This window comes from Mastomys coucha, unplaced genomic scaffold, assembly GCF_008632895.1.
Source record: "Mastomys coucha isolate ucsf_1 unplaced genomic scaffold, UCSF_Mcou_1 pScaffold5, whole genome shotgun sequence".
NCBI classification, from domain to species: domain Eukaryota; kingdom Metazoa; phylum Chordata; class Mammalia; order Rodentia; family Muridae; genus Mastomys; species Mastomys coucha.
The window spans coordinates 14,599,752-14,624,106 of NW_022196911.1; the positions used below are offsets into that span (position 1 = coordinate 14,599,752).

The window sequence follows — 24,355 nt, forward strand, 5'->3', positions numbered from 1 at the left end:
TAATCCCCAATAAAACCATACCACTCTCCCTCCTTCCTTTATTTTTTTCTTTTTCTTTTCTCTTTAAACACTTGGCCAAATTTTTGTAGCTCCACTAGTTGTATTGAAAAGTAGTCTTTCAATGACATAACGGTGGGGGTCTCTTTCTGAGACCTTGGCTTCTTTCTGAAGGTAGCCAAGTGCCAAACCCTTGCCCCATTTCATGTCCACGGCCCTCACTCCCACACATTTGAAAACACCTCAAGAGACCTCTGAGCAGAACACTTGCCTTTCATAAAGACACAAAGTAGAAGATGGAAGGTGGGGTGGGGGTGTTTAGAAACAATCAGACAAGACTCTCTTAGCCAGATTAGAGGGGCGAGCCTGACCATGTGTGCTGAGCTACAAGTCCTCTTTGTCTGATAACTGTGATATAAGTTGATCTAGGAATGTTTGCTAAAGCCACCAAGGAGTTAAATCACAGGGCTGGGATACAACAGTAGAACCTTTGAAACATTCTGGGGCTAAAGATACACACAGACACACGCACATAACTTGTTAGATGTAAGAAACTGAAGATAACTCTAACTCCGGCTCTTAACCCCACTCTTCTGTCTTTTCATCCTGCTCCTAGGTATGAGCAGCCCAAGTGTGACAACACAGCCCGAGCTCACCCAGCGAAGGCCCGGGACCTGTACAAGAACAGGCCACTGCAGGGTGAGTACAGCGTCCCTGGGGGTCAGGCAGCTTGATGACCACTCCAGACCACATGTAATGTGGGATGGAGAAGCCTGGTGGACCCTGTGCTTTAGAGCTCCTGCAAGAGCCCGAATCCCAGCAGACATGGGAGCCCATGTAAAGAGACAAATAAGATACACAGTGATCTCAGAGCTAGTTCAAATTTGGCAGTGTGGAAATGACCACCAGTACATGACCAGACAAGTAAGGGAAGAGGGGAAAACTGTCCCTAAAGCGAGCCCCCTGACCTCCCCAAAAAACCCTCCTGGAAGTTTCTGCAAGACTTCACTCAGTGGGGGATGAGCACCCTGACAGGGTCTTTGTTGAACTTCGTTGGCATTGGAAGCTGGCTGTTGTCTTCAATAAACAGAAGTCTCCATCTGTATGGCAAGTGCACATAACCGCCAGGACAGTTTGAGATTAAACAGAGAGTAGATTTAAACTTACAATGAATCAGAGTTTTTTTTTTTCCTGGAAGATGCTTCTCGGGTATTTGCTTTCTCAAAAAGCATACAAGTGTCTGTCTGTGACTGAGGACCAAGGGCCTCCGCTACACTGACGTCACAGGTACTTATGCATCATAAGTACCATGCGTGGAAGAAGCTCTTTGCTTTGTTCTGTCTGACTGTTTTTCTTTAAGTGTCTACAGACCTAAAAATGCTCCATCAGAGTGTCCAGGCTCTGACAGCCTACGTTGTAAAGACTTCTGTGCCTGGCAAGGTAGGTCTGGTCTCCTCTGATCAGGAGAAAGTCCTCCGGTAGCAATTCTCTGTATTTCCTTCATAGTTTGGACTGTATTGATTAAATAGGTAATTTTAAAAGGAACAATATTTGGATAAACAAAAGAGAAGGACAGCACACCCACATTTCCTTATGGACCGATGGCACCATCTGCGCATGCTCACTCCCGAGGAGCAGTTGGTCTAGCCCTATAGTGGGGGAAGCAGCCACACTTTCCTCCCAGCACTGTTAGCAGTAGCCCACCTCCAGCTCTGATGCTCTTGATCAAGGCTTTCTGCTGGTTCCCACTCCCTATCCACCCATAGGTTCAGGAACCTGCAGGTGACGTCATCTTAAGGACATCGTTCCTATCTGTGGATAGATAGCGTCTTGCTTCATGCTTCCGGGGAGAGGGACTGAGACAGAGAGAATAAGATTCAGGGCAGGTCCCAGGTCCTGCCTGGGACCTTAGCATATGGATGCTGTGGTCTTAGAGACCTCTCAGCTGGCCCACGGGCTTTCTGGCCTAAAGACTACTTTCCCACAAGTATCTAAATCAAATTTTCTTTTGAGGCAATTGCTTATGTAGACTGTGTTGGCTTTCAACTCCCTCTGCAGCTGAAGAGAGCATTGAATTTCTGATACTCTTGCTTCTTTCCCACAAGTGTTGGGTTGTAGCCTTGGTTGACATGTTGACTGGAATCAGGCTTTTTGGATCAGTGGACCGTATGGTTTCTTAAAAGCAATATGCTTGCTGGATTTAATGAGGCTTTACTATATCCTCTAGAATCTCACTATGTCCTCTGCTCCCAATGCCTACTTTGAAGAACCCAAGACTTAGTATTATTAATACAATGCCCTATTACTTCTAAGTTCTGTGACTATGAGCACCACACGTTGCTGTCCAGTGAAGCTTCCATTGGCTTCTTTCATGGTGGAATTTCATACTGTATAGGTGGCTACTGTTCTTGATTCAAAGACTGGGGTTGTAAGTAATTGGGTGAGGACCAGTGGCTGTCACTATGGAGAACAAGACACGATATCATTGTTTGTCCTGTTGGAAGGTCAGAAGAAGTTACTCAGAAGAGCCAACACTCAGCATATAGAAAAGGTCCCATGTAGAGTCAAGGCACCCACTGCACTTTGCTGGCACAAGGGGGAAGGACCATGGGGTCTGCCCATCCCTCTGCCCAAGCCCTGGGGACGTCAGCTAATCTGCAGTCCTAAAATGTTTGGGAGAGTGCTGCTCATGCCCACTTAATAGCTTTCATTAGTTGGAACTTATTATCCTTATTAGGAGAGAAATCCAGGAAAGTCCTGAATTAACTCCAGGGTGCAGCATTTTCTTTGTAAGAAGGAGAAACTTATTTCCACAATAACGCAACAACCATCTGGTAGGTGAAGCTTCACGTGACATAGGCTGAGGGGTGAGTTTTCTTCTGTGCAGACATGCATTCCTTTCTGTGTTGCTTCCTTCCAGCTCAGCAGCCTCCAGCTCCAATGTCAAGCTGGGAAGACTGCTTGCTGCCCTTCCCTGTTTTGTAGCTCATGCCCATTGATAGCAAGAGACGACTTGGTCTTTGGAGTCTAGCATCAGTCTGTATATGGAAAGAGGTGGTTCCTCAAAGTTCTCTCATGTCAGGGGCTTCTGTCAGGTTGTCTTACAGTGGCTTTGAGAAACGTAAAAACCAGGTTAATGAAAACATAAAATAGTCACAGAGCCCTCTTTCCCCCTTAGGTGAATCTCTCTTCTTTTGCTCCTAATTAAAGTACCACATACTGAGTGGCTAGGGAGATAGATCGGTGGTCAGTAACAGGTACTGTTCTTGCTGAGGACCAGCTTTGGCTCCCAGCCCTCACATCTGTGCTTCTTGTCGTTACTCCAGCTCCAAGGCCATCTGATATTCCTGCATCCATATGTGCATAGCCACACACAAACATAATTAAACATACGTTTTAAAAGATCTTTTTAAAAAGCTCATGGGTGTGTTGAACAATGTACCTGCCCCATTATTCCACCTATACCACTCTTCCTATCCTCATACTCTCTTGAGACTAAAGAGCTATTTGTGAGGAATTCAGTGTGATCTTTATTAGAAATTTGTTCCCTTCTTCCTTTAGGACTTACCTTCCAGGGATCCCTCCCTGCCTCTCTATCACGATGCAGGACGCCCCTGTTTGGGGTACTCCTGTGTACCCAGGGCTTGAGATACCAGGTGAAGATGTGGACCTACTCTTTTTTGCCCCTTTCCTGTACCCCACAGGTTCCCTTGGGTGAGACCCAGTCCTCCAGCTCCTTACTATCAGCACAAGGCCACCAGAGACCATAGAATAAGGGATCCCGAGTCTCTTTCTCTTGCTGTCCTTTGGCAACCCAGCATTGAGAAACATTTGTTGGTTTCAATTCACATCAGTCTCTTTCTTTTTTGAGTTTTTAAATTTTTGTTTTTGTTGAGATAGGCCTACAGTGGCCTCTAGTAACTCGCTGCATAGTTGAAGGTGATCTTTGAACTCCCAATCCTCCTGCCTCTACCTCCTGAGTGCTAGACTTACAAAAGGGTGTGCTGCACTGAGAACTAGACCCGGGGGTCTGGTGCACGGACATTAAGCAAACGTTCTACCAACTGAGCCACATGCCTTACCTGTGGCATAAGGCTTTAATCGAATAAACATTTCCAGAGTGCGGATGGTAACTGATCCCGGAAGTTTGCCGCCTTCTTTATAACTCAGCTTTTTCTACCCAGTGAAAGGAGGAAGGGGTTCAGGAGTGTGTTCTCTACTTGTCAGTCCACAGAAATCGCAGGCGTGATTATAACCCTTGACTCAAACCATTAAGTGGCCCCTGTCTTCTTCAAGCAGTATTTTAGCATGATTCTAAATTGCTTCAAAATTAATTATGACTTTCTGAGTAGCAGACAACGGTCCTCACCTCGCCCTAGGCACAGCTTAGCTTGCTTCCTGAAGGTAATGAGAGCCTACGCTATGCATTCTTGCCAGGCGTTGCATGGGGCATGGAGATGTTGGCGTTTACCTTTCTTACCGAGAGGGTGGGCAGACAGCAGTCAGCACTGTCTACAGCCAGGGGATTCCCTGACTGCGAGAGATGGCAATGCTTCTCTTGTAGAAACCAAATGTCAACTTCCATGCTTTCTCCTGTCAGATTAAAGTACTGAATTCAGACACGAGTCAGCCGGGAACATGGTGGCTTTACGCTTGTTTATTTATTTGTCATTAAAAAAAAAAAGTGGAGGCAGGGTCTCATGTAGCCTATGCTGACCTTGAACTTGTTATGTCACGAGGGATCACCTTGAACTCCAGATCTGCCTGCTCACCTCCTGGGTTCTGGTTTTACAGACGCCTGCCTCCTCACCTGTTTTCTGTGGTGCTGGAGAAGCCAAGCCAAGGCCTCTTGCATGATCTACTAGCTGAGCTACAGTGTTAGCTCAGACTGTGCTTCATACACGGTTCTCTAAACGTCAACATGCGGGTGAAGCTATGTGTGTCCCTCTGCTTACATAAGCTTGTTCCTGCCATCTGCTTCCCTAGGCCCCAAACATACACACACATGGGGTAGCCAGGCAGGTAGGGAGAGGATTGGTACCAGATCGGTGGTGGTTCTTAGTGAAAAAGAGTCTGAGAGGCTACCAGCCTTACTCATAGACCTCATCTTTATAAGCAGCAGGGCCAGCTTCGATGTAGAGACTAGACACGTGTCAGCATCCCGTGCTTTAATGACCCTTCTCAGTTGGCTATTCTATGCTCACTACCATGAACATCATCCTGCAGATAATAGCCTTGGGTGGATAGCTGTACACGGGGCCCAACTAAGCAGCTAGCCGTGATTAGTGGTAACATGGCAGTGACTCACCTATATGTCATCCGCAGAACCAATGCCATGATGTTTAGAAAGCTTTGGTGACCTGGGCAAATCAGCTAGCAAAGGGGCTGGGAGGATAGGGAAGGTATAAACCATACTAGCTTGGTAGGACACCAGGGAGGTCAGGAGGACCACAAAGGGCAGGTACATCTTCCCATCCTTTTCATTCAGTAAGCATAGTTTGTGCAGCAGGCCCAGCCCGGTGCAATGTAGGGAGCTGGAGGCAGCAGTAGAATTCAAATACATTTCCCATCACATGGATGTTCATCCAGGAGTGCTGAGGTACACTGACAGGGAAGAGTGTTTACAGATGGTCAAATTTCAAAAAACAACTAAGTATTCCAAAGATCTGCAGGCTTCTATTTGATTCCTTGTTTCCCAATATTTTAATATAATGAATACCTCATTCACAGGATACCCATGGATTTGCCAAGTAGCCCAGGGCCAGTGTTAAAGGACATGTGAACCAACAGGAGAGACATTCAACAGAGAGCCCTAGGAGTCCTGGCTTTGGGCCGGCTCTTTGACTCAGTGCTCCATCAGCCATAGCTTTTTAGAACTGTGTGTTCATTGCTTTGGCTGGGCAGGTTCATCACCAGTTTTGGATAAGCTACTTGACCCCAACGCATGGAGGGTAGTGTTTATGAAGAAATGAGACAGAATGAAGTTTAAGTCAGTCTCAGTCACCAAAGAAAGATCGCCAGACACAGCCTAAGCACCATTTCAGAGACGGCTTCAAAACCATACGAGGACACACTGTCCTCAGGCAACACCAGATATGTTTAATTATTTCTAAACAATCTTCATTCTATTACAAATATTTCCTCCCTCGTCATTAAAGCCATTTATCTAAAATAACCTAGTTGGAAGAAATATCCAGCTTGCTCTCCCCTGACCTTAGCTCACTCTATCCATTTAGTCTTTGCCCAGGACTAATCTGATTCTCTTTAAGACTCAACAATAGCCAAGTTGAAAGCTCCTCAGAATATCATAATACATCCGTCTAGCGGATGGCTTAGATGGAAAGGCACTGCGAGGGCCCTGCATCACCAGGCATATGTATGAGCACACTTCTTGGATGCTGATTTCTGAGGCAGGATCTCTCGATGGTTGAAGCTCACCCGTTTGACTAGGCTGCCTGCCCACGCAGCCTTAGGATTCGCTTGCTTCACCTCCCCAGCACTAGGATTCCAAGGGATTGCTGCAGTACCTGACTGTTTTTTTTTTTTTTTCTGTTGATTCGGGAGAGCAAACTCAACCTTCATGGCTGCAGGGCAAAGAGTTTGCTGAGGAGCAGTCCCCCAGCTCCCTTCTCTGTACATTTTGTGTTTTTATCCTAAGCCCCAGCTCCGACTCTCATGTAGTTTCCTCTGAGGGCTTTTGAGTTGGTCTTATTTCTGGGATGGTTTGGATTCCAGAGAGTAGTGACAGCCTTCAGGTGGCACATGTCCCAGGCTGGTGAGCTGTGAAGTGAGGGGACACCATTAGCTTGTCATGTTGACTGCTGCCTCGCCTCACCGAGTGCAGCCACTCAGACACTGTTTTCTTTTGCTGCCCTTCTCTTCAGTCCTACTAAACTGTTTTCTGCGATCTAAAATCAAGTTTCACCCCCAGTACCCACAGTGTGTTTGAATCAAGAGCTGGTCAGAATCTTACTCCTCTTTGGCAATGTGAGTTGTTCCTTTCCAACACGTTGCGCGCGTGTGTGTGTGTGTGTGTGTGTGTGTGTGTGTGTGTGTGTGTGTGTGGTGTGTGTGTGTATGAGAGAGAGACAGAGAGAGACAGAGAGAGAGAGAGAGAGAGACAGACAGACAGACAGACAGACAGAGACAGAGACAGAGAAACAGAGAGACAGAGAGACAGAGCTGGGAACTCTTGAGGGTACAGGAACAGGTATGGAAGAATCGCCTCTACTCTCCAGGATCTGGGGCCTGGATATCAAGATCTTAGTTTCAGTACTTTGAAATCCATGCCCTAGGCAAAAAGAAGGGGGGATTAGAAAAACTGGGAGAAAGAACAAAGATTGGTGTTGGTTAAGATCTCTGTTGACACCTGAGTAGGTTTGGGTTAAATTCTGAGAGGCTTTTGTCAAGATTCATTAGCATCCCTAACCATGCTGAGTCAGGTCTCTCAGGTAAAAGGCACAGGCATTGGGAGGTGACAGTCACCTGCTAAAGAAAGTCCATGGGCAGAGGCAGCCACATCCAGCTCCCTGAGGTGATTCTGGGCAGGCATCTGGGGTTACAGCTATAACTGGCAGAGCTATGAAAAGACCCTGCTGGAAGCAAAAACTGTATTATATTCTTTTTATAACTTTCTTCAGACCAAGACCTCTGTGCCCTCCTGTGTAGATAGATGACAGGCAAATGGGATGCTCCTGTTTAGCCAAAAAAATAGAAGGAAGCATGGTTTATAATGAATAATAGCAGGGCCTAGAAATTTCTAGATTTTTTTTGCCCTTGAGCATGATTTAATAGTTTATTCTAGTTCTCGTTTGACTTGTCAAACTGAGGGCAGTCAGTCTCAGTGAAACGGAGTCTCTGTCTGACAAAGGGTGATACAGCTGCCCCTTATGTGCTAATTGACTTTCAGAAATTCCTGGGATGATTGAGGAGGTTGCTGCTGGTGGGCAGCATTGCTAGTCTATCTTTTCCCTTGGGTTCTTCCTATCTAATCGGCTTCTTGAGCCTGTGGGATCCCCTTGTCCCCAGACAACACTTGATGCTTTTCTCAGTCCCCACCCTGCTGTCTTGTCAGCAGGGTCTCGTGAAGTCACAGAGGTGCTCAAAGCTTGAGGACTTGTGATGCCTGTCATGTCGGGACACCTCTGGGGCACACTGACATGCTCAGCAGAGAGACCTGCTGTCACTTCACACCATCTTGTTAGATGGTAACTACTTCCCACCTTCCCAGGCAACTTGCTTAGTCAATCTAACAGTGGGAGTTTTATCTCTGTAGTTTTTCTAATGGAGAACTCTTTCTGGAGTGATGAGAGGGATAAAGCAGACACCCAGATATAGACATACAAACAGCTCCACCGCTGCCTGTTGCTCTGGTCTGGCCATGAGTAGCCAGCACTTCATTCTTGAGACACATACTCTTTCTGCACAGAATGGCTTCCCAGAACTTGCCACCCAGCATCCTCTGCGCATGGCATCTGGGAGGCCGTATAGCTTCTAAGTTAGTAGAAATAGACAGTTGTTTTGTGTCTAGATAATCAGCAAGGAGCTGGGCTACAGCCCATCACACCCTGCCCCTCCCCTGTGGATACCCATACACACCCCTCTACAGTCCACAAGGGAGAAGAGGGCACTTCAAAGCCTGTAAAATCTAGTTTTTCCTCCCAACTATTTAATTCCCAGAAATAACAACTCTGAGACTAATTATTTATTGATAAATGTCTAGCCTATAAGCTTTGGCTTGTTCTCCAACTAGCTTGTAAGTCATTATCCTGTTTATTCTCACCTGAGTTCAGTGGCCAGCTGGTTTATATCCATCTCCTCAGCATTGTCTCCTGCCTCCAATTATTTCCCAGAATTCTCTCTGGATGTCCCGCCTCCTATTTCCTGCCTCAGCTCATTGGCCATATGCTCTTTTATTGGCAGGTGATGCTTTTAAGAAGATTCTTTCTATAAGAGCTGGTCCCTATAGCTGCAGGTGGGACAAATTCTGGGAAGCACTCGTGTCCTTCAGCAAAGACAGTGTTTCCTCCACCTCTGAGGTCATGGCTGTAGGAATTTGGCAGCATCTAGGCATGAGGTGGAGATTCCTGGAAGCTGGTTTTGGCCTGTGTGCTCTGAGTCCTTCTTAGAAGAACTCAGTAGGACCAGGTTCAGATTCTCACTACTGCTTTCACACAAGCTCTTGTGATTAGAGTGACCTTTTAACTACCAAAGCAAGAGTCTGTGGGGAGGCTGTAGCAGACAGAAGTCACACATAGTTTGAAGAGCGAGATCAGACATGGTACTGGGAAAGTTCAACCATGCTGCCCCTAAGCCCACCATTCCCCATATGTAGGTTTGTCCCTTTGTATGGTCCCATTGTATATGATGACTTGTGGCCAACAAAGGCCAAAAAGAGGGCTACTGGGCACTCATCCTAAAACTAAGTTATCACTACTGGAGTCCTGTTGTCAGAGCAACCCGGACTCTCAACATTCTTCAGGACTGTTATATGAGCTCACCAGGCCACTGGGCTGTAGGCCAGCATCTGCATTGAGACTTTAGGCTGCATTTGAAGGCATCTGGTCGTATCTGCCTGATGTACTTCTCGGTCTGGAATATGCCTATAAAAATTCAGCTCCCTGACTGACCCATGTGTTTGGCTGATCCTGTGTGTTTGAATGGACTCTGGAAGTACCTGAGCTGGGTGAGCTTGCTTGATAGCTCTGCAGTGGGAGAGCATTCTGCCTAGGGTCCTAGTCTGATGCTGACCATCTCCATCTGAGTTTGAGACAAATGGGTCTTCACTGGCTCGTCCCAGGGAATCCTAAGAGGAGAACCTTGCTTGTCAGGCTCTCCCTGAATAAATATAGTTACAGGAATGTGTGTGAGGAGATGGCCCTATTTTAAGACAGCCTAGAACATAGTCTGAGTGGCAGTGGGCTGGGGAGCCATGGTCATGTGCCAGCCACCTATAAGACCTCTACCCATGACTGTACTGGCCCCAGGCTTGGCTTAGGCCTGTGACTTCAGCACCTGTCCCAACTGCCCACCCACTAAAGTGGCCTCTTTATCCACACTGGGGCAGGAGTCACCCCTCACAGAGTTTTTGCTTCATCGTACACGGGGAGGCTCCTCCTTGTCCTCTGTCAGAAAGTGTGTTTTATAACCTGCATGTCTAGTCACGGTGACTACCATTTATTTCCTCCTGCCTTAGCTGCTGCCATCAAACAGGATGACATACAGGACCTTTTGCATATTAGCATAGCTCCTCTTCTGCCTCAATTCTCCATCCTCATTTTCTTTTCATGCTAACTTCTTTCCTACATATTTCACCATGATAGAAGGTGTGCCCTTTGCCGAGAAGTTTGTCATTTTCCTAGAGTCAAGCCCTTTCTCCACACAGGCCTTTGCTGGAGGGTGCCATGTGGTCCTGTGGGCCTGGGGTCCTGGAGCCTTAGTTGAGGCTTTCACCGACCTTTAAAACAACAGATACAGAGGACACTGGGGCACTGTGCAGTCATACAGAAGGAGAGCAGCGTTCACCAGAGCCAGCATGCTGCTCTCCTAACTGGGATGCAGAGGGCCAGGGCCCACTGTGACAACAAGGCAATGAGAATACAGAGCCCAGTGATACTGAGACTGATTAGTGTGATCCAAGCCAGGCACAGAGCCAGACTGAGGATCTCCCTTGCACAAAGTGTATCAGGCCTCTGCTTCTCACAGCCTGCAGTTCTTGTCCAGGTCCCACCACTTGTGGGATTTGATATCTGGTGGACAGCCTACCAGGACAGGGTGTGAAGCAGACAGGAGGCACATGTGCCCCAGCGCTGCAGGCTGTGCCACCTTTAAACTGAGGAAACAGGATGGTGGTGATGGAAGCATTATTGAAAGCAAAACATAGCTTCCAGTTTCCCCATCCAGTGGCTGCCACCCAAGTAAAACTCTAGCAGTATAGAAAATCCTTCAGGTTATTAACGTAACCTATAAATATGTATAAGCACGAGGTGACAACATTCCATTCAGAATGGAACTGGATTCCTGTTCCCTTAAGCCCTGGGTTTAAGTGAAGTCTAGGTGATGGAGTCTGGAGCAGGGGCAGGTAAAATCTGTGGGAGATAATCCGACTCAGTTCTGCCAAACAAGCTGGGGATGGAATCCAGAGAGAGCCTGTTTGCAAATGCAAAGCCAGCAGCATTTAGCCAGTGTAAGTTATTCCTTCATTTGTATTATAACCCCTTCCTACATCCCAGCTTTACCCAGACTGGCTTGTTTAACAAGTTTTCTATAGGGTTAAGAGAGATGAATAGAGGCCTCTGTAAAAACTCTTGGGGTACTCTGCTCTTTCTAGCACCCCTCAGATCTTCCACTGACACCTCACCTGGCCTCCCACCAGCACTGGCACCCATTCAGGTACTTGCTGCTGGAGCTGGGTTTCAGTGTGTCTTATGCATGATGACCAGGTGGGGGTTTATTATCCTATCTCTCAGGATAAAGGCCAGAAAAGATCCAGGACAGAGGGTGAGGAGATGATGGCCATGTCTTTTGAAAACCACTTCTTCCTTGGCAAACATAATCTTCACTGCTCTGCTTACTTTGAGAGGACCGCCCTGGGTGGCAAGCACATGTGTTCTCACCTTGTTGCCCACTGTGTATGGGCATAGTGCTTGTCCATACGTTTTCCTAGCCACCAGTATGTGGTTACTCTACCAAGGTTTGTCTGTGGTCTTGACTTCATGTTCTCTGACACATGTGCATTTTTTCTCACTGTCTCCACTGTCTGCTTTTGATTCTTCCTGAACACAAATAACCAAGATGGACCAGGTCTCCTGAGGCAACCCAAACATTACTCTTTTGTGATTGGCCCTCTACTGTATGAGGTTCCACAGAGGGTCATCAGAGAGTCAGGGCTGCCCCACTACATGGACTTCATGAACTCACAGCTCCAAAGATTAAATTAAATAGTCTAGTGGTCACCTGGGAAATTTCAGTTTGTCTGAGATTATGACATATAGACCATCTGGTGTGTCTTTCCATAGGAAGGAATCCCCACACTGAAATAGCACTTTTTACATTAACAATATTCTCCTTGCTACAACCCAAGCGTCATCAGGAAATGAGTTAGATTGTTCTGACCTTTATTGAGCAGATACACCACTTAGGGAGTAGTTGAGTCTGAGAGCAGATTAGCAGGCACTGGGCCCCTGGGCTTTAAGGTAGGATTCTTATCCTCAGTCCATGGTCCACTTTCCCTGCCGCATGGAAGTGATGTCACGTATGAGACGCTAACGTGTCCCTCTGCGCCTCTCATGCTCCCTTCTTAAGCCCTCTCATTCAGTCACCTGGTTATATAGTCATACCCTGTGAGAATGCCTGGCTCCTACTCTGCAAAGAAGTTCCAAGTTCTCTAGGGCGGTATCTGGATGAACCATGGGAAGATTGCAGCATCTTGCTCATCTGCGGTGAGGATGCTGCATGCATGGCTTTTCTTGCCAAGATTGCTAAGGTAGCAAGAACCCAAACATATATGGCTGGGTCTATTTTCCTAAATGCAACAAACACTGTCCCCAGCCAGACACCAGTAAAGGTTGGAGCTGGCTCCCGTGAGGTGGAATTCATGGTGAGGATACACTGGCGAACAGCGTTGGATTGTACAGAAGAGGAAGTCCTCATCAGAGGAACCAAGAAGACATTGTCTTTGAGCTGATTTATTTAGGAGGAGGGAGATGAGAATAGACAGAGAGGAACAACACCCAGAAACCAGACCTAGGCATCCAGAATGAAGAAAGCCAAGAACCCGAGAGTCTGTGTTTCAGAAGAGTTTCCCATGCTTTCCATGTGGTCCTGTTGCATCTTGGTGTTAGATACGTTCAATGAGCAGTAATTTTCACATAAGCCATTGAAATCATTGGCTGGGTCATGGGGAGATGGGTCAGATGGGCATAGTCTTTGCTTAGAGAATTTGCCACTTTCCTGAACTCTTTTCCTGGACTTTCTTGGGCCCTTTCCCTTGAGTGACAGCCTGGAGGAGAAGGGAACAGTTGAGTGACTTGGCCATGTTGTAGATTTAGATGGAATTTTTTGGAATCATTGAGTTAGAGCATTCCCCTCCCTCCACTCTTCAGGTTTGATGCCCCAATGAGCTGGAAATGGTAAAGCAGATGGACTCCCTTCTGTCATCTTCTTCCAGGCTTTTCAAATGACAAGAGGCTGCTTGGTAGCTGGTCTGTTAGCGGTTGCTGGAGTTAGATGGTGACTAGAGACTGTGTAACACCAGAGACACCCAAGAAGCAGCAACTCTGCCAAGGCCCCATTCCAGTAGCCTCCACAGCGAGTCCTTAATTAGTTGTTTTCCCAGAAAGTGCTCAGCCATATGCAGTCAGTAGTTCTAATTTTCCAGAATACTAATGTCAAATGTGCCAGACACCAATAATTTTGCTATTCTTCACATTTTTTTTTTACAAGATAACTATTTTAAAAGTCTAAAAACCAGAAGCCAGTTATGAAAACCATCCCTCTTCCATCATCATAAAGGGAATGTTTCTGTTCCCAGTGGCTGATATGACTGTGCGGGTATTTATTATCCACTAAGTGTTTTAGGTCAGCGAGTAGTCATTTCCTGAAGAACACTGGCATTTCAGGCTTGCACAGTCTAGGTGCATGATGTTAGGCCATTCTATTTCCTTTTGGCGCTACCTCAATATTCTAATAATCATAATGATTTGGATCATAAATTTTAAAACTTTGGCTATCCAACCTATTGAGAAAGAGATGATCTTTGCACTATTTCTGAGTTTGGTTGCTAGGTAATTAATGCTTGTCTTCACTGATAGCATTGTGAAGTGCTCTGCAAAAGACAAGGCTGAAGACAGAATCTTACAACTTTTCCTGGCCATGGCTCTACCAGACTGTCATTGATGCAAGGTGGATGTAAGCTAGTTAACACTATGACTGAGTGGGTGACTCTGCTCCACCTCAATGTCTCACTGGGTTCCGAGTACAGAAGTTTCCTCTGTCCCCTGCTGTCTTCAGGAGCCTCCTGAAGCCTAGTGGCTTGTCCAGTTGAGACAAGAGCAGTGCATCTCTGTGTGCTTTCTGTGAGTGTTGATGAGAAACCACACAAGTCCTATTCCCCCTTCTTGAGGACAGTAGGTTACAGTGACTCAGCAACTTTCTTCATTAGCTAGCTTGCCTTCTCCTGCCTCTGGGAACCAAGTCAGATCAGGTCCCCCTAGAGAATTCTAGGACACATGTGTTGTGTCTTCTGTTTCATAATCTTGGAGATGAATCCTGAGCTCTGGAAAGTCTCAGGACTAAGCACCAGGGGAAGCCCATGTGAAGTTTTGGTAAGTAGTCTATGTACAGCATTTTACTAAGTACCTCGCCTATGCCATGGATCCCAGAGCTCCCAGCAGACAATGCCTTGGCACCTACAATATGAATCATAGTATGGACAATAGAAAGACAAACGTGACCAACTCAGTCATTCCAGAGTACCCAAGACAATGCTGATACAGAACATTTGAGTACTGGCCATAGAAACAGAACAGGAAGTGAGGTCCCAGGAGAAGCACAGAGGTCAAGGTGGGAGCTAGCGTGTGGGCTGTTGAGTGGAGCCTCCTCCTTAGACTCTACGCCATTCACTGCGTTAGTGTCCATGTTGATTGATACACTTGTGGCAGCCTGTGGAAGTGCTTTACTTTATTGCTGCCATTAGCAGTAGCTTTGCGGACGCAAGGGATGTAGAAGAAGGAAGGAAAGCTGCCTAGGGTGACATGGAGGGAGCACTGTCAAGGGGCAGCTGCAGTGGGTGGGGAGGAGGGCTGAGGATGAGCAGGTCTGGGGTTTCCAAGCCAATAGTCATGAGCTTTGTTGTGTTCTTTGGAACTGATGTGACAGGCAAGAGGAAAATGATGGGCCCTAAGAAACCTGAAGCCCATGAGCCTCATAAGGCCTTCTCAGTCTCCAGTGAGGCTCAGCATCAACCTAGGACCTTACTGGTTTGTTTTGTTTTTTTAAATGATACTCAAAGAAAGGACACAAAGTTTAGACAGAGGGCTAAGGGCATGGGAAGGAGAATGGAAGTTTACCTTCGAAGAGAGAAATGCTTCCAGAGATTTCTGTGCACACTGATTGATAAGAGCCTGGCCTGCCTTCCCCTGCAGACCTGGACACGTATGGACACGTTCTAATGAACTGACCAGAATATAAGACTCTTGTTGCTTCAGAGAGACTATTCAGAGAGAGGATTTTCAGAACAGAGCAGTCTTTGTTGGGCTTGGGCCCTTGTTTCTTTTCTTGTTTCTCTGATCATCCTGTGGGCCGATGGCTTTGCCTGGAGGTCAGTCTAGATACTAAGACAGAGGCTGACGCTGACGCTGAAGGCTTACAGCAGTTTCTAGGGAGGCGAGACTGCCCACATCCCTTACACACAGCCTTTTATTAGTAGTCACCCAGACTCTTCCTGGTATGTGCCACAGACCTGCCACCCTCTCAGCAGTGCCATGGGGGGGGGGAATTGATGATGCACTATTTCTTATAGTATTCATTATCAAAATGTACATCAGTGTGCATGCTGGAACTAACTTAAACTGTTTTAAGAATGTAGGTGTTCTGGCAAATTCCCTGCCAATGTCTAACTACATCAGGCTGACATAAGTATGCCAAGGCTAACTGTCTCAGGAGTCGCTTTCTCTTCTCTGTCAGCCTTCATTTCTGTTTCAAAGTTAAAAAATGAAGATACCGTGAGCTATAGAGATCAAAGAACTTTCTGTTCTGTGTTTGGACTCCTGACAATTCTTAGGAGCCTGAAGAAGCCAACTGGACTGACTGAGCATTCAATTCCAGGGACTTCCAAGGAGGACATGCCTCCTTAGGATGTATACAGAAAATTACCAACCCAGGTGTTGATGTCTTTAGACATCTCAGACTGTGTATGTGGTCAGAGCTTGTTCTTGCTGAACCCAAGCCTGTGCGCTTTATTTCTTTCCTGATTGCCTGGTCTCTGACTCTGTGCCCATCCACAACATGATTATTCAGCCTCGACTCCATGGCCTCTGGATTACTGGAGTTGCTTCCTGGAGTACTGTTAGCAATCAAATGTTTTTAAAACATTGACAGTTTGGCTGGGTGGTGGTGGTGCACGCCTTTAATCCCAGCACTTGGTTGGCAGAGGCAGGTGGATTTCTGAGTTCGAGGCCAGCCTAGTCTACAGAGTGAGTTCCAGGACAGCCAGGACTACACAGAGAAACCCTGCCTCGAAAAAAATCAAAACCAAAACAAAACAAAAAACAAAAAACATTGACAGTTCAGTTCTAGAAAGCTTTTACCTGGGCAGTTTCTGTACGACCTTGGCTCAGGAAGACATCAAGCAGCAGTATATGTTTATTCTGCTCCATGACAGAGTGAGACCAGACCAGACTCCAAACTGGAGTGGGGACCAGGCACCAAAACTATCTCTGACTCTTAGAAGAGACTTACAGTGCCATATTACGAGGTGGAATGTGTCCAAAGATGCTCACTCAGCCTCAGGAGGCCCGTGCCATTAGGTTTTGTAAGAAGGACACAGACAGGAACCCAGAGAAGTCCCATGAGCCCTGTGAAGTGACGCAGAGATTTCCTCTTGACTACTCTCTCAATATCTCTTCAGCAGCACTTCCCTTTACAAGCACCTTGAGGGCTGGAGTCATGGCTGTCATCAAGGCCCTTGACAAATGTCACCGATGCACTTGGGAAACTCAGAGAGATTACAGGGACCAGCGTGGTTGGCCTGAGTATAAACGCCTAGGCAGCTGGTATTTCAGACATGTCCCTGAGATTCCTAGTGTATATTCTTCTGATGCCTAACCGATGGAGCCTTAAGCCAAGAAAAAGGCTTTCTGATATGTTTGTTAAGAAAAGTCCCAAGACCTTATAGCCGTAGCTTCTTTGAAGGATTAGGTCAGTGGGAGCCATTGACCAGCCATGTGCTCTCTCCTGGGCCTTGGCTCCTAAACAAGAGCTGATTTCCACCAATGTCTGAGTGTAAACTCCTTAACATGCATCCTGGAGCCCAGGAACTATGCTTTAAAATACAGGAAGTACACTGAACCATAATGAGATCTGAACATAAATATTTCAAGTATAGAAATATAGAAAATAGCAAGATAGAGTTAACACACGAACGAGTTTGGTTTTCTTTTTAAATCTTACACTTGGAAAGTTTGGTGAGATTTTCTCTAGCACTTCCTGATCTTAAACCCTCTGTGGGGTCCAGCCTGGAGGAAGGATTAACGGATTGGCTATTCACACCTGTAACAAGTTGCAGGCAGCTAAACACAAGCAGCTGAGCAAACTTTCCTAACTCCTGGTTGCCTAAATTTTGATTCTTTTCATAGTTCTAAATTTAAATGTTAAGAAGGTATTAAGTGTGCGTAAGGAAAGAGAGCAGGGGGTTGATGGAGGAATGGGTCCTGTGTCCCAGGGCACATCAGCAGCACGTGTCTGTGACTTAGCAAGGAGGAGACAGTACCTACTTGGAACAGCCACCTTCTGGGAATATTTGTGATACCATGTTTTGGAGGCCTTGTAGCCATGGATCATTACTAGTTGTTTAAGTCCCAGACCTCTCAGCCAAACCCATTTCCCAGCTCCCCATACTCAATGTCATGGAGTCTTCCTTGTACACAGGATAGGCTTCCATTAGGCTTGGCCTACAGCAGCCTCTTGTCTGCTCACAAGGCTGCCCACCTTCCCTTTCTCACTAACCCCTCACCAAGGAGATTGAAGTCACCTGAAGACTGTCCTCCACTCTGACCACATGCACACTAGGATGGTTGTCCAGGAAGGGTGAATCTGGCCTCTCATCCCCATCACTGTGGCCTTAAGAGCAGTGGGAAGAACTCAGAGGCCTTGATCTTGCTCAGGCACAGGGTCAGTACACTGAACCCCTCTAACCCAACCTGGTTGTAGTTTCGAAGACCATTCACTTTTAGATTTCCACTAAGTTGGTGTAAGATTCACACCTCTATCTCTTCATGTCTTTCTGTATTTCTGTGTCTCTCAATATGAACAGATTCATCAGTTTTCAAGGCTGTGGATTATCTAAAGCTGGCATGGTGCAGGGGAGAACCTGTGTGTTGAAGTGGGTTCAAACATCAGGTGGAACATTTTGTGCCATGAGCTGGAAGCTGTGGTCCAGCCTCTGCTAACATTATGCTATCCCAGACTCTGCAGTCCTTAGAAATGCTTGTTCAAGAATGTTCAAGGAAACTCTAAGCTTGGAGAAAACAGTATTCTGGTAGCTCCTCACCGAGAAGTCACTGCAGACAGAGGGGTATTTTGGCTGGTATATCAGGTTCAATGCTATAATTCAAAGTAGACTTTTTAAACTAAGAATGTTTCCACAAATCTAAAACATGTCATCAACCAAATAATTCAGACTCATGGGTTCAGTGACATTGACCAGTTCAAGGCCTGGGTTCCTATCCCAGTGGCCTTCCCTAATCTCACAATGTTTCATTGGCATACAGGCTAACATCTCTTTATGCCTAACCAGCAAGGGTTTAAGACCCAGGTTAGGATCACCCAGCCTCTTCTCTCAATAAACTGTTCGTTGCCTCCATTGGCTCTGCGTGGGGTTTCCTTGTGGTAGCCAGGCATGCCATGTAGCTTACTGGGAGAAAGTTTACATTCATCGTGATGATCCACGGAGGAAATTTGCCCTCCAATCAAGAGAACCATCATGAACATGTGTAAATTCGTACTGGAAAAAAAAATAAATCATAAGCATAAGCAAAATTACTGAAATCAGTACTTTTTAAATAAAAGAAGTCTGTTTTTTAAATAAGAGTTTTTCATAGAAAGTGCAGAACACATTTCTTTTGAAAGATTAAAAAAACAAACAGTTTTTTTAAGGCATTGAAAATGAAATTCTGGAGAAGTGAGTGCAGGACCAAGGACTTCTGAACTCAGTTCTGCATTTACTGGAAGAATATCCTCCTAGCAGAAGTATCCCTAAATAAATTGACTGTCCTGTTAGATCAAGATTTGCATGCTTGATCCTGACACTTACCCTGGAATGCCACTATTCTTGGAAACACTCCACCAGGCCCCAGGACAGGCAGCTTGATTAAGAAGACAGATTGGAGCCATGAAGCGTTACCCATGAGTCTTGTATTTCCTGTTAGCCTGTGGTCCTGACAGAGACGTAATGTTTCAGAAGAAACCAAGGGCTCACTGCTCTTGAGATGGATGGGCAGGTTAGGATTACGGGCATGGGAATTGGTATCTGCAGAATGAATTGACTTCTGTCTACAACACCAGACCACTGTGAGGCCACGTGGAGTCACTGGCCCTTTACCTCAAGCCAGGTCAGTTCTCTTGGATGTTTGTCAGCGTGCATATTCCCAGGGACACACTTTGGCACCATGGTGCAGCTACGTTTCATATCTGGCAAGCCATCACCTTCAAGGGCAATGGGTGCTCTTAGCGCTCTCTTCTGAGCAGGTCAGTCCGTCTCCTATCTGTTTGTCTTGGCCTTTGGGAATGTTCTTATGCCCCAGTCCATGTATCACAAAGGCAGTATGGCTCTGGGCTCTGTAGTGGAGGCAAAGGGCTCTGAAATTCTCACAGGGAACAAGTCAGCCCAAGGTACCTGGTGGCCAGTCAGCACAAAACTGGAAGGTAAAGCCTGTAGAGATCCCTGGCACATTGTCTGGGTCTCTTTCTCACATCTCCACTATTACCTCTGTCCATCCATGTAGGTAGGACATTCCCTTCACTCTCCTAACCCAGACTGCCATGAGTGGCTTCCTGGGTTCCTGCTCCAACCAGTCTCTCACGCCACTTCTCCTTCATTCTGCCCTCTTTGGTAGTAATGTGATGTACAGTTCTTTTCCCATTTGTTGATGTCTCTACCACTAAAACAAACATAGATGTCAGAGTCTAAAATAAATGGCTTATCCGTTACCTCCTGTAAAACAAAATAAGTATTTCATACCTGACATCCACCCCAAGCAAGGACCTAGCTTGAGTTTGATTGTTACCTGCTTTTTTACAGGTCCTCTGAGCAGATGTGACCAATGGCTACCGTGACATCACCGTAGTCCCCTTTGAGTCTCTTGAGGCTGACAAGCACTGGGGAGTTCATGGGTGCACCTCAGGACTTTGCAAAGGCCTACCATGCTTTCTCAGTATGCCTCCTCCTTCAGAGGTATCTTGGGCCAGCTGATTATACAGGCAGTTAGGAAGCCCCATCCAATGGGCCTGCTGCATGGTTTCACACCATCGGTGCCTGTGTGTCATCTCTAGTTGTCCAGCAAGGATGGTTTCCAGAAGTTTCTGGAGAGCCAACAACCACTCAAAGCAATGTCAGGCTTCCATTTCCCATCTGGGGAATGCCTCAGGGATTCAGGACAGTTTCTGAGAGCCCTTCACCCAGTGGGTATGGCTTGTTCTGTAGATTGTGATCCATTCTTTTGATTGAGCACAGAAGAGATACAGTCTTTCTTGTCTCAAGTTCCACACACTCTATGAAAGGCTAACATCTGTTTTCTGCTAGAACGTCACAGATCCTTGCCATGGGCAGCTAGCATTTCTTTGAATCATAGTAAACACACACACACACACACACACACACACACACACACACACACACACACACACAGAGCAACCGAACAAGCAAAAAACTAAAACAACAACAACAACAACAAAACAACCCGAGTGTCTAAAAGAAAACCATGAAACCAAAATGTCTTCAACCACACTAGCATGTTAGTCTCTCTTGCCCAGCTGCCATAAATCAGGGTGGAGAAAATATCTCAGACTTGATAGACAGGTACCCCAAGTGGGGTTGAGTGCAGGGGAGGTTGGTAAAGAAGCGCTACCATGCATGTAAAATGCTCTGTGGAAAATCGAGCTTTAGATACCAGAATTGGTGAATCACCCTTGGGCTGAAATCCTACACAGTCAGCTCTGAGGCTCACAAGTGTGAATGCCCGTGATCCTTGATAGATGCTGCACTGATGAATCTGCCCCTAAGGAGGCAACCACAGATCTGCCTCATATTGCTTCTAAGTAGACTTAGGGTTTCAGGAGATGTGTAATGATGGCTGGCAGAGTCTGGACTCACTACCCTGGGTTAGATTTGCTTATGTAAATCCCAGTAGGGGGAACGTGGGTGACTGCTCATATTTCCAAGTATCTGAGGCCTCATGTAACAAAGGGACACCCAGACATGCCTGTATTGTGGCTTTAAAGATCAACAAGAGACTAAAGCCTGAGAATCTTAATCTCATGTCATAATTCAACAAATGTTAGATACCATGATTAATAGTTGCTGTGAGTCAAAGTCGACACCTATGAATTAAAGTGGTGCAGTTGGTTATCATGAGGTACAAGAGTACAAGAGTACCTGGCATCAAATCATCTCATTCATATGAAGCAAGTCTAACATGCTAATTTCTGAATACTAAATCTTTTTCCCATTGTACAGAGACTTCTGTTATACCTTGTGAATTCCACTAACAGAGGGGGGAAATCTGCAATTTTTTTTTTAGGTTGTCCCGGTGCCAAAAAGCACGAGTTTCTGACAAGTGTCCTGGATGCACTCTCCACAGACATGGTTCATGCCGTCTCTGACCCCTCTTCCTCTTCTGGCAGGTATACTGTGTCATGCTGCAGAGCAATATGCTGGCTTGAAGCCCAGAAGTTTGAAGGAATCTGGAAAGCTAAATTCTTCCTGGCCAGTGGCCATGTGAGATCAGGCAGTTCAGTTGAATGTCTAAGGGGGGGCGGGGAGGAGAGGAGGATGGAGAGGGGGAGGGATAGAGAGGGAGAGCGAGGGGGAGAGGGAGAGACCCTGTAGAGCAGGAGGACCCTGGAAAACAGCCTCACTCTTCATGTTCAGGGGTTCCTGGGGCCCAGCGAGGCCTGAGAAGAGGAACACACTTGCTTTGGGTGGATCTATAGGTTGAAACTGAGTCTGAGACTTATTTACTGGGTTTTAAATAATTTGGAATTCTGCAACTCAAAAAAAGTTGGCTTTTTGGGTTTTTTTGTTTGTTTGTTTGTTCTTGAGACAGGGTTTCTCTGTGTAGCCCTGGCTGTCCTAGAACTCACTTTGCAGACCAGGCTGGCCTTGAACTCAGAGAGCCACCGCCTTAGCCTCCTGAGTCTTGGGACTTATTTATTGCTGACACCTGCTCTGCACATGTGAAGCTCATCTTACCCAGGTTCAAGTGTACAACAGGGGCATTGATCCCACCAACTCCGCTCTCCCTAGAGATGCTCTCCTGTGTACACTGTAGGCACACTGAGGCTTGGGTTTAGAATCATGCTAGAATTTACGGTGCCTGTGTGCCCACTTCTTTACAGTACAGGGTGATGGTGAAGGACCTGTTCAGGTGAATGGCCGTGGCACTTCAGTACTTAAACTCAGCCCTGTGTGTTCACAATCTCTCACTCTTATTTATAAAAGAAACTTTATTTTAATGTTTTTGTTTTCCTAAAATTACTGTTTCCATGTGGTACAGACAGCAAGCTCCTGGCTGTCTCATATGGGAAGCCTCCTTAGCAAAAAACCCTTCATCCTGTGGTTTCTTTGGCTAAGGAGACAACATAAGAGGAGAAGGAACACTAAGGAGAAATGTCACGATTTCATAAGCCAAGGCAGAAGAAGTCACCTGAATTCCAGCCTCATGTTACGTACTGTAGAAGGGACCGACTTGCCTTCCGAGTGTCTGACCCACAGTAGCGCCAGGGAGCCCAGTCCCTGGAGGCTGTTGGAGTCTACTTGCTATGCTTGCACTCTCACAGAGGAGAAGGTTCATCTAAACCAGTGGACAGTGTAGTCCACAGAGTGATGTCATAGGTCCTCCACCTCAGGGGAGAGGTGGACATCCTTACAGTACAGCTTTAAGTTTGGACTCCCAGCCTGACTTATCTGCATCTCAGCATGTACAGCTTTAAAAGAATGCCAAAGAAAACTGTCTAGTTACAACTTCAACATTTTTTGATATCACCTCCTTTATTTAAGTCTATCTTGTATACACAGCAGACAAATTATCACATTAAGGTGGAGAGACCCTGGGACTCAAGATGCCTTTGGTGAATGCTGCTACTTGTTGGCCTAGAGGGGGAGCCCAGGTCTCAGGGGGTACAACCTTGAGCTCAAGGCCTTGGGCAATTGAACAACCACAGTGCACACATTGCTGTGGTATTCCTTGTTCTGAACACACTGGATGAGCCATTACACATTTCTTTCCTACCTTGTATTTGAAGGTGGCTGTATCAGTTAGTGCATCAGGGTAGGCACAGGCATGAGGGTGGGGAAGGCGGGAGCCAGTCATGGGCTACAACAGCTTCAGCCTTCTGCCTGACATGGTTGTTCATCCTCTAGGCTGTCAGAGCCAGACCCCAGCCACACCCTGGAGGAGAGGGTTGTGCATTGGTACTTCAAGCTGCTTGATAAGAACTCTAGCGGAGACATTGGCAAAAAGGAAATCAAACCCTTTAAGAGATTCCTGCGAAAGAAATCCAAGCCCAAAAAGTGTGTGAAGAAGTTTGTGGAATACTGCGATATGAACAATGATAAGTCCATCACCGTGCAGGAACTCATGGGCTGCTTGGGTGTCACCAGAGAGGAGGGTAAAGCCAACACCAGGAAGCGCCACAGTAAGCCCTACTTACGTCACTACTCTGCACTTTAATCATGTTGGGGTTTTGTGTCGATGGGGTTGCTTCCTAGATTGGACAGGATTCCTTACGGTCTGGTGTATAGGAGGTACATGGTATGCCATTGGCTGTTGTCACCCATGTAGAAATGACCACAGGTGGTCAGCATTTTGTCACCTGACCAGGAGAGCAAGCCTCAGGAGCATGAGCTGAGCACAGCTCTAAAGCCCAACCTGTTACTGTTCTAATCACAGTGGCTAACTGTTCAATCATGACTTCCCTCCTGATTTCAGAACCATTGGCGATAACTGGCCAGCACAGTTCATAGACTCCACTGGAACATTCAGGCCAGGTCAGGGACAGTGCAATCACCACCTCTAGGAGATGAGTTGTCCCAGTGGGTTTAGCTAGCTTAGCAGTTGGACATGTCTCTCTGTGGGGCTGGCCTAAGTCACCAGATGTAGCAGGAGTAGAGAGGATTCCAGGATAGAGTCTGAGGTTCTGACATTTGATTCTATGATTTGGTTACTGGCTTCATCAACATGTTGGAGAACATGTGTGGAACATGAGTGCATTTCTCCCTTTTACCTCTGAGCTGGGTGGTTGTGGTCAGGACAGCATTACAATAATTGGCTGAAGGGACTTTAGATAGCGATCTTCAAAATAAAAGGCCATGTTCCCATAAATTAGCAAGAATCACTTCTCCAAGACAGCAATCTAGCCTAGA

The 24,355-nt window shown here is 46.4% G+C and overlaps 1 protein-coding gene across 2 annotated transcripts in view; it reads left to right on the plus strand.

Annotated features, from left to right (window-relative positions):
* Smoc2 (SPARC related modular calcium binding 2) overlaps nucleotides 1-24,355 on the plus strand; it is a 127,504-nt gene that overhangs the window by 98,792 nt on the left and 4,357 nt on the right. For both annotated transcript variants that reach the window (XM_031354799.1, XM_031354798.1), the window contains exons 9-11: nucleotides 614-696; nucleotides 21,513-21,615; nucleotides 23,354-23,628. In XM_031354799.1, coding sequence (XP_031210659.1) covers nucleotides 614-696; nucleotides 21,513-21,615; nucleotides 23,354-23,628 — 461 coding nt within the window. The remainder of the gene's footprint in view (nucleotides 1-613; nucleotides 697-21,512; nucleotides 21,616-23,353; nucleotides 23,629-24,355) is intronic.